Source organism: Anopheles arabiensis, chromosome X, assembly GCF_016920715.1.
Source record: "Anopheles arabiensis isolate DONGOLA chromosome X, AaraD3, whole genome shotgun sequence".
Lineage (NCBI taxonomy): Eukaryota > Metazoa > Arthropoda > Insecta > Diptera > Culicidae > Anopheles > Anopheles arabiensis.
Window position 1 is genome coordinate 19,808,816 of NC_053519.1, and position 9,931 is coordinate 19,818,746.

Here is a 9,931-nt window from a genome sequence, read left to right on the forward strand (position 1 = left end):
CTGTCTTCATCTCATCCTGCTCCTCGTGCTCTCTCTCTTTCTCTCTCTCTCTCTCTATCTCTCTCTATCTCTCTGTCTCTTTTTTTCTCTCTTTCTCATACGGAGCTAGTTTAACTCCTTCCCTTCCCATGAAAATACCACTTTCTGGCTGATGGGACCTCTAAAGCTTATATGTTTGTGTGAGTATGTGTGTGACTGCTCCCTCTCTGTCTGTGGTTCGCCAGATCGGGCGAGCTTGAACGCGTGCGCACACCCGCAAGCTCTTACGCGCGCACTCGCGCCGTTCGCCTTTGCGCGCAATATCGTGGCAAGGCAAGGTACGAGGGAATTCGATGGCCCCTAGCATGCCGTTTTCGAACTCTATATAAACGTTGGCACATAATCCGCACTCGATCAGTCTAACTTTTTTCGTAGCTAATCGTTGATCGTAGCATCACCAAACCAGAAAGCGCACCGTCGAGCAGCCCCCCCTACACCACGCCAACTATAGACGATCTTGTGTGCATGTGTGAGTGTTGCTGTGAACGAAAGTCCTTTCTGCTGCTGCGAACAAATCCCGTACCAATCAAACCACTGGCCAAATATCCTGACCACATCCTTCAAAAGCCTGCGCGCCCGTTGCATCCTTACTACCCGGGAAGTTGCGCGATCAAAGTTCAAACCTTTGGTAAACGATTAATAGAACGGAGTTTAGGAGGACCAGGTTTCCCTCTCTGCTTACCAGGGGGTCACGTGTGTGCGATAAGGAGTTTCCGGAGGTGCATGCCATTCGTTCGCTAACGTGTTTGTACAACACAACAACAAGCTGCAATCGTTTTAGTTCCACAAAGTGACTGAGTGTACGCATGTGTGTGTGTGGGTGTGTTGGTGCATCTAGCTTTTTTGTTATTTGTTGCTCGTGGTTACACTTGTTACACTATTTTGTTTAATTTTTGAAGTTAACATTAAAACTGTTTGTAGAATTAGCGTACCGGTTGAACGTTCGGGGATGTTTGTTGCCTAGCAAAACGGAGTAGCAAAAGGTACAGTTTTGTTTTGGTTCGTTACGATTGGTCGGACCGATTTAGTTATCCTCGTTCGCGACGCCGCGCGCTCATGTGCTTCCCATTGCTGCGGTCAGTTCTTTTGTTGTTAGTGTGAGAAATAATTCTTGCTGGACAAGAATTTAAAACGCGCCAGCACTGACGGCCGGAAACACACTTGCACGCTGCATTGCGTGAGTGTTACGTGCCTGCGAAAGGATCGCCTGAAAAACCCCCCTGCTAAGATATCGCAGAAGCGGACAGACTAAACCGAAACACAGGATGGCTTACACCGGGCTAATTCTGGCCGTGCTGACCATCATACTGTCGGTCGTGTGCTACTTCAAGATACTGTACGAATGGCACCGGAAGGTGCGCATTCAGACCGTACGGCCGTCCCGACTGCAGAAGCTGACCACCGCCGCCACCTCCCTCCCACAGCAATCAACCACCGAGCTAATGACGTTCCCGCAGGCTCCAGGCCCAGTGCCGTGGCCCATCCTCGGCAGCCTTGCATTTCTCGGCCAGTACGATGTGCCGTTCGAGGGCTTTACTGCCCTGGCGAAGAAGTACGGAGACCTGTACAGTATCACGCTCGGGTCGACCCGCTGCCTGGTGGTCAACAACCTCGACCTGATCCGGGAGGTGCTCAACCAGAACGGGCGCTACTTCGGCGGCCGACCGGACTTTCTGCGCTTCCACAAGCTGTTTGGCGGCGATCGGAATAACTGTAAGTACCGTATAGGCTACAAAAAACGGGGTGTGGGAGTTTTGCGCAGGTAATGATTAAGTTTCGATTCCTCACAATTGTTGTGATGTCCAACGAAGGAAGAAAAATCAAAACGACTCAAAAACAACGTGTACTAACAGCATGCCTCAGCGAGCCTTCGAAGCAGGGTGGCGCCAAGCGACCGGCACTGGTTTTTCAATCTGGGCCAGAGAAAGTGAAACCCCTCGCACGTCCCCACGCTCACGGCCTCTTACACCTTTTGGAGCTCTAACCGGACCGGCTCGATCTGGTTGATGTCCGATGGGGCCGATTGAACGGTCCTGGAGTTGCTGGGAGCTCTCCATCTGTGAAAGAGTGAACGGTGCACACGCGTCAGGTGGCTGTGCAAAATGTGCTCCTCACACACGCGTTGGTGGTTTTGTTGCACGGAGCGATTTTGTTTTAAACAGTGCAGTGATCGTAGAGAAACAAAGAGAAGTGGCCATAGAGAGAGAGAGAGAGAGAGAGAGAGAGAGAGAGAGAGAAGAGAGGAAAAGAGAGGGATGGATATATTGATAGCTATAGAGAGAGAAAGATAGAGAAAGAGAAAGATAGAGAAAGAGAGAAAGGCAGAGAGAGATTGTGGGGTTTTTAAACTGCAGCACTTGGAACGGATGCAGAGGGTGGAAAGGCATACGAGGAGATGAATTGTTCAAGAAATTCACCTCTTTCCCGGTCACGTTCCTCAAATGGCACCTTGGTGAAATAAGTTGAGTCGGGTGGAAGTGAAAACGGCGGGTTGGTAATAATGTTGGTGAGGATGTTTTAGAGAGGAAATAGGAAATAATCGACGCAAGGGGAAAGTTGCTGCCGGGTAAAGAAGTGATGCCGCCGCCTGCGGGGTGGGAGTACCACAAACACACTCATACACACACTCATATACACACACACACACACACACACACCCACACACACACTCTAAATAAATAAATAAATAAATATAAATATATATAAATATATATATATATATATATATATATATATATATATATATATATATATATATATATATATATATATATATATATATATATATATATATATATATATTTATTTATTTATTTATTTATATATATTTATAGACACACACATCTTTAACAATCCCATGTCCCAGTGCTCGACGTTCTCTCCTGGGTGCCCTTCTTAGAAATCACACACTCCAAAGGGCAAATCGGTGCACAAAAATCATGAGGGGAATGCTGGTGGGGATTTGAGAACAAAGGGGAAATATCTTACAAAATAGATATACGTCATAAAGTGTTTACAGGAAGAAGTTTCTAAGACGCACAATAGTGATTGGACCATATGGTGGGACTCACATCGCCGTAGCAACTAACCTATATATTAGCTAAACTCAATCAGTCGACGCGGCTGTCAAAATCCTTTGTTCCCTCAGGAAAATATTGTAGAGGGGGGTGGTCGTGGGGGGAATTTTTGGATTGGTCTACCTTACCTTACTCTGGGACAAGCCCAAGTTAATGTCGGAATCCATAGCGCCATGCGCACCATGGTCCTTCAAACCGGATTCCGACGACAAGCCCCCTGAAAAACGCACATCAAAATACGATGCCTGGACGCACCGGGAGGTTGTATTACGTCAATCAGCACTTCCTGATATTGTTGGCCACGTTTCGCAACCAGCCGGGGTTCGCCCCATATTAAGCATTGACGTTAGTTTTTTTCACCCTTCCGATTTCTGTTTAATGAATTCATAGTCGTACCTTTTAGGTGGCGCGGCTCGTCTGTCATCGCTTACGTAGCTAGAACAATTCTGGGACACTCTTACGGGGCATTTCGGTGGAAAAATGGGCTAGAATACACAGTGAGGGAAGTTAATTATTTGTGTGTCTTGCTTGTGCAGCTTGCATAAGCAGTTGTTAAGGGAGAATTAATTGCTTCGATTGTCTCTAGCGAAGCTGAAGTAAATATCTTATTTAAAGTTTGCTCCTAGCTGCACATCTATGTTACATTTCTTGAAATCTTCGAAAACCAAAAAGCACGCCTGTGAACCTTTTTTATCCGATCAACTCAGGCCGCTCCCTCGTGCACCAACGGCAATCAAGTCCATTGACCATCAATATCCGGTCACAGAGGTGCTTATAGTGGAAAAATACAAATATGAACGGTATAATCAAGCCATTTCACATCATCTGAATGGCGCATGTAAAGACCTCAACCACCAGGACAGTCTAGCAGGAAAAGCAAAAGAAGCAAGCAAATACTAGTAAAAAGAGGTGGGGCCAAAACAAAAAAATTCCCCGTATCAGCACACTGCAGCTTGCGCGACCCGAACCCGACGCTGCACACGCTTACCCCCGATTTAGCTTTGCTGCGCAACTGGAGAAAATAAACATACACGAGTACGGCACAACTGCAACAACGCTCATTTCTTTGGGATTCGGTGTGCAGTTGCGCACCCTGTTGTGCCTGGAAAGCAGGCCAACAAGTAGACCGTAAGACAGAGTCCTCTGGTCAGGTCGTGCCTGTCGTGAGTTGAACACCTTCTCCTCCACCAACAATCTTTCATGGACAGCAGATTTCCACTAAGCATTATGAGACCCAATTATTCATGCCTCCATCGTTTGACTGGGATCACGTGACAAACAATGAGATCAGGTAACAATTGCTGCCACCTGTGTTTCAGACCTAAGCTCAAATCCAGAAACATTCTTATCAAAATGGACTATGTAACGTAAAGCGCCATTGCCTTATCTTAATTATAGTGAGCGCTGACACACATACATCTCATCACTCTCGTTCCGACAGCAAACCTTTGAAATAGACAGACGCTCTATTGTTGTAGCCTAAGCATTCTACAACATCATTTTGAAGTTAATCGACCTTAGCGTGGACTATGTCCGCCGAAATCCGTTGGCCATCGTACTCATATTTCATTCATTTACCCTCATTTCACAGCCGCTTTGGGCCAAAATTTGGGGTCTGTACTCACTTTGAAATACGTTCATTCCCGTTTGTATCGATCGAATTCCGCGAGTTTTTGAGGCGCGGATTCTTGTGCTGTATTCTTGTAGAAGTTAGTTTTTGTAATTTTCATGTTCGTGTTTTAATAGGAAAGTGTTACTTTATGAAGAGTAGATGAAGCAATATATCAAATGAATGTTATTTTAGTTATTTTAGGTTTTTTTCTTTTAATCCACAATTAAATCGAATAGATATACAACACGTGCAATCGAAATTAACCAGCCAACATGAAAAAAGCCATGACAAAAGTCATTTTGAAGAGAACGCCGAATGGCTTTCGGTGAACGAAGTTCATTCTCTGGCCAAATATATTCAGACTATCTTTATCTCCTCCTTTCTTTCCCTTTCTTTATCCTTTCTTTATCGACCGCATTTGCTCTGATCACATGTTCCACTTGTATTAAAAGTTCTCGGCTATGACACAAAGGAAAGATTGCTTCTTTGTTTCTTTATATAGGTGCTCAAGCTTGTGAAATTAGATTAGCTACACCACCACCAGCCAGAAATGGGATATAAAAGGTAACACAATACAATCGCAGAGATAAATACAGTGCAGAAGTACAAGTAGATCAAAAACGGCAAACTAAAACAGGTTGGTGGGTTTGCCATAATCATTAATGTATGTAGGTGTGTGTATGTGTGTACTGTTAGCAACAAAAAGGGGCAAAATTGGGGATCTGATAATCATCAGTTTGTTCCCTAGATGATCGGACGTCTGATGTTCACACGTACTTAATCTACCAGAAGATCATTTTTTGCCCACACTATCTCTCTTCCTCCTTCCGGGCGCTGTTCTCAGATAATCGAGTGCTTCATTTCTCTTCCTAGATCTTTGAATGGGCAATGGAATGGCTCTACGTGAAAACTGCGGAAACGGGAGACGAGAAAACTGCTCGGGAAAAAGGGAAGAAATCATGAATAATTCAGCATGCCTTGATAGGATCGGAGTGTGTGTGTATGTGTGTATGTGTGTGTAGGTGGGTGCGTTAAAAATGTTCCCTTTCCCTTTCGCCGTGCCCCAGGTCAGTTGAACAGTTACGCTCGAGATCTCGTCTTTGCAGATAAAGATAGTGCTGCCCACGGTTGCTGTAGCAGTAGTTCTACCCGTCTAGACTTCCATTTCGTCGGAGGTTTCATTGATGCAGGTGCGAAAGCGCAGCGAATCAGTTGCTGGCCAGCGGTATCGCTTTCTGCTGACCCTAAGATATTTGCGCCCCGCATAAATGAGTGGGAACCGAGTGTAAAGGTGAGGAGGGGACAGGGGTAAACGAGCCCCGTGGTAGGGAGCTAGCGCACCGGAAGTAAACGCTTACGCCATGCGCATCTCTTCGCATCTGCAGAGTGAATTTAGGTGTAGCTAGTCGTACAGCAAATGGCAGACTAGGTCGATCAGAGACTTCAGTAACGGATCAGAGGACTTCCGGGAGGCACACACAAATAAATAATAAGATGGAATGAAATTTGCTACTGCTACACGCTTATGGAGCGACCCTGGGATCTGGGCGTATCCAGCAGAGAACAGGTACATGTAGGTGACTAGCGGGAACTTTAATTGCCTCTTTATAACAAGTGAAGCACTTTAAGATGCTGCTCAGTTTCATTTTCGATAACATAATAAAGCATAAACGCGTTTCTCTTCTTCCTGTTTCAACTGCTCAGACTCAAAGCACGTGCAGCAAGTGAGCCCGACTAAGCATATAGAAAATCCCGTGTAATTTTTTTGAATCTGCCCAGTAGCTAAACATCCAGGTACATCCGTGTATATATGTTTTGTGTTGTTTTTTTATGCCATCATCATTTACTTTGTCGGAAAGTATAAAAATAATTGCCGCGTCTCCGGTTTGCATACGGCACCTACAACCGTTAAAAAGTAAATACCTGCAAATCTGTGCAGGCAATCGTTTTGTCGCGTGCACTAGTAGATTTGATTCTGGTATTGTGCTCGAGAAAATCTCCCCGCTCCTCATCCAACTGCTGTCGGACATTACTGCCATATGTGCTAATGGTCGCCCAGAGCGAGGGATCATTTGCATGTTGATAGCACGTGAGCGTCAGGCGATTTTGCGCTATCCGGGGTAGGGCACTCAGCGGTCAGAACTGTTGACCTCACGCAAGGACAGCCCGCACTCTTACCGCATCGGCTAGTGGACGTTATAAAATATCCGGAAGAGATCGTCGACGGACTCTACGGAACGGTGCTGTCAGCACGAGTGTGACGTAACACCCAATTCGATTCATTCACAGCACATGTGGATGCGATATGCCGGCTATATTATATCTCGATTACGGACGTTGAGTACGTGCCGCTCCGCAGTTGTTGGCGGTCAAATCGATGTATTTTTATATATTATGCCACCACCGGACTCAAGGACTAAGTTTTGCAGACACCGAGTCGCTCGATAAGGTTTTGGTTAGGCTTTTTAATATTATTCTTATTTCTTTCGCTCTTCGTCCACTATACGTATCGCGTCTACGCGATCTGCAAGATAACTCGATTGGCCCCGAAGGCCAAGGATGCAAACCGGGTTGATTTGGTGCGGTATTTTACTGATCGTTCTTGAGAAAGGGAATCCGGCCTAACCCTTCTCAAGAGATTTCAGTGACCTTTGGTCTAAAAGTTACACAAGGAAACTTTTTTTTGCGGAAATATGCTAAATTTGCAGAGCTGCTGTTAGAAATCATATTCTTAAGAAGTTGGAATTGTAGGACGTTTGTTTCGCTACAGTAAAATTGGTGTTCATGATCTTTATATTTCTCTATCTCGTTTATACATTTGCAGCGCTCGCACTATGTGACTGGTCGACCCTGCAGCAGAAGCGACGCAACCTGGCCCGGAAGCACTGTTCGCCAAGCGACGCCTCCAGCTACTACCAGAAGATGAGCGACGTGGGCGTGATGGAGATGCACCGCTTCATGGATCAGCTGGACGAGGTGGTGTGCCCGGGCAAGGACTTCAAGGTGAAACCGCTAATTATGCAGGCGTGTGCGAACATGTTCAGTGAGTACATGTGCTCGGTAAGGTTCGACTACAACGACCAGGGATTTATGTCCATCGTGCGAAACTTTGACGAGATCTTTTGGGAGATCAACCAGGGATACGCGGTGGATTTTTTGCCCTGGCTCGCTCCTTTCTATCACAAGCACATGAGCAAGCTTACACGCTGGTCGGCCGAGATCCGGGACTTCATACTTGAACGGATTGTGAACGAGCGGGAGCAGACGCTAGGGGATGACGACACCGAGCGAGACTTTGCTGATGCACTGCTGAAAAGCTTACGGCTCGATCCGTCGGTAACGCGAGACACCATCATGTACATGCTGGAGGACTTCCTGGGTGGGCATTCAGCGATCGGCAATCTGGTGATGCTTGCGCTCGGCTATATCGCAAAGCATCCGGAAGTGGGTCACCGGATCCAGCGTGAGATCGATCGCATCACCGAGCGGGGCAAGCGAAACGTTACGCTGTATGATACCGAGAGCATGCCGTACACGGTCGCGACAATTTTCGAGGTGTTACGCTACTCTTCCTCGCCAATCGTGCCGCACGTCGCGACGGAGGACACGTGCATAGCCGGATACGGTGTCACCAAAGGCACGGTCGTGTTCATCAATAACTACGAGCTGAACACGAGTGAGCGGTACTGGAGCGAGCCGAAGCGCTTCAACCCCAGCCGGTTCATCGAGACGGCTACACTCGCTCAGATCCGGACGGATCTACGCGATTCGCCGACCGCCAAGCAGGACCTGACCAACATCATCAAAACAAATGGTGTGAGCAGCGAGAACGAACGCACGCTTCAGATCGAACGAGTCCGCAAGAATATCCCACATTTTCTGCCGTTTAGTATTGGTAAACGGACCTGCATCGGGCAAAATCTGGTGCGCGGTTTCAGCTTCATCATCATCGCCAACATCTTGCAGAAATACGACGTGCACTCGAACGACCTCAGCCTGATCAAGATGTACCCGGCTTGTGTGGCCGTGCCGCCCGACACCTACCCGCTCGCCTTCACACAGCGCTCGACGGTGGCTGCCTAGACTAGCCCAGTAGTAGCAGTTAGTAATAATCGTACTAGTAGTTGTTAGTAGTAGTAGTAACAGCAGCAGCAGTAGCAGATCGTCCGAAAACTGTCCATGCTGTCGCGACGCGAGACACTGTACATAGTTTCAATGCCAACTACCGGGACTAGTGGAACACGCCTCAATTGCGCGCACCCGTAAACAGCTAAGCTAACTTATTTCACCAGGATGCAGATAATGCGCGAAAAAGGCACCCCGCTTCCTTCTCGCTACACGCTACACGAAACAATCTTAAAGTAAAAGGATTGGGCCCAATCTCCACTTGTTTGCAACACCGAGTGCACCAGAAGAGCTTTCTTAGGCTTCTCTTTCACCTACACATCGCTCGGCGCCCATCCTTCAGTCAGTTGGTATACTACTTGCCCTGCAAAACGCATCGTTTCGTCCTTTGGAAGGAGGACACATGTCCTAGGCGAGAATGTTCCTCTTTTGGTTGCTCGTATATCCCATCCAAATGGCACCAGAATCTTGTAACCTTCTGATTCGCAACTGCAGCTGTACGTGTATCTGTCAATGAGCGGCGCTTAAACATGGCGACTTATCGTATTGCGTATGCAAGTACAATGAACGTATTTGATACAACTGATATAAATTAAATAAGAGCTAAGACTGATTTTTTTCATCTTTACCCTGTGAGACAGATCTAGACGAATTATATCAAAATCCAAACGAAAGCAAAACAAATACACGATGGAGCAAAGTGTAATGGGTTTATCATACCTGTTCAATGGACGGATCTCCTTCGCTCGAAGAAATCTTTAATTTTTATAAATAATAACACCTTTGACTCGCAACTTGGCATACAAGCCATCCACCCCCTGTACTCTTCCCCTTATGTTAAGCAAACGCATATACATAGTTTGCCCTTCCCCTCCCTATTTCGTCATATTTCCTTTCTGTCCTGCCCACCCGTATGAAAAGGAGCAAAGCATAGCTATGTTAGATGGATTTTTTTCTTCAGGGATTTACTGTGAGCCGTGATTATTTATGAAACGAAAAACGATAATATAGATCGCATTAACTTTGTTATTTCGCAGACGATCGAACGTAACCCGATTATACGGTACATTGGCTCCTA

The 9,931-nt window shown here is 46.4% G+C and overlaps 1 protein-coding gene across 1 annotated transcript; it reads left to right on the forward strand.

Moving 5' to 3' along the window:
* The first annotated feature begins 1,145 nt into the window (after nucleotides 1–1,145).
* LOC120905959 (cytochrome P450 307a1) lies at nucleotides 1,146–9,585 on the forward strand. Its single transcript, XM_040317318.1, has 2 exons — nucleotides 1,146–1,752; nucleotides 7,553–9,585. Exons 1-2 carry the CDS (start codon nucleotides 1,305–1,307, stop codon nucleotides 8,809–8,811), a joined length of 1,707 nt encoding a protein of 568 aa, XP_040173252.1. The 5' UTR covers nucleotides 1,146–1,304; the 3' UTR covers nucleotides 8,812–9,585.
* Nucleotides 9,586–9,931: the final 346 nt, after the last annotated feature.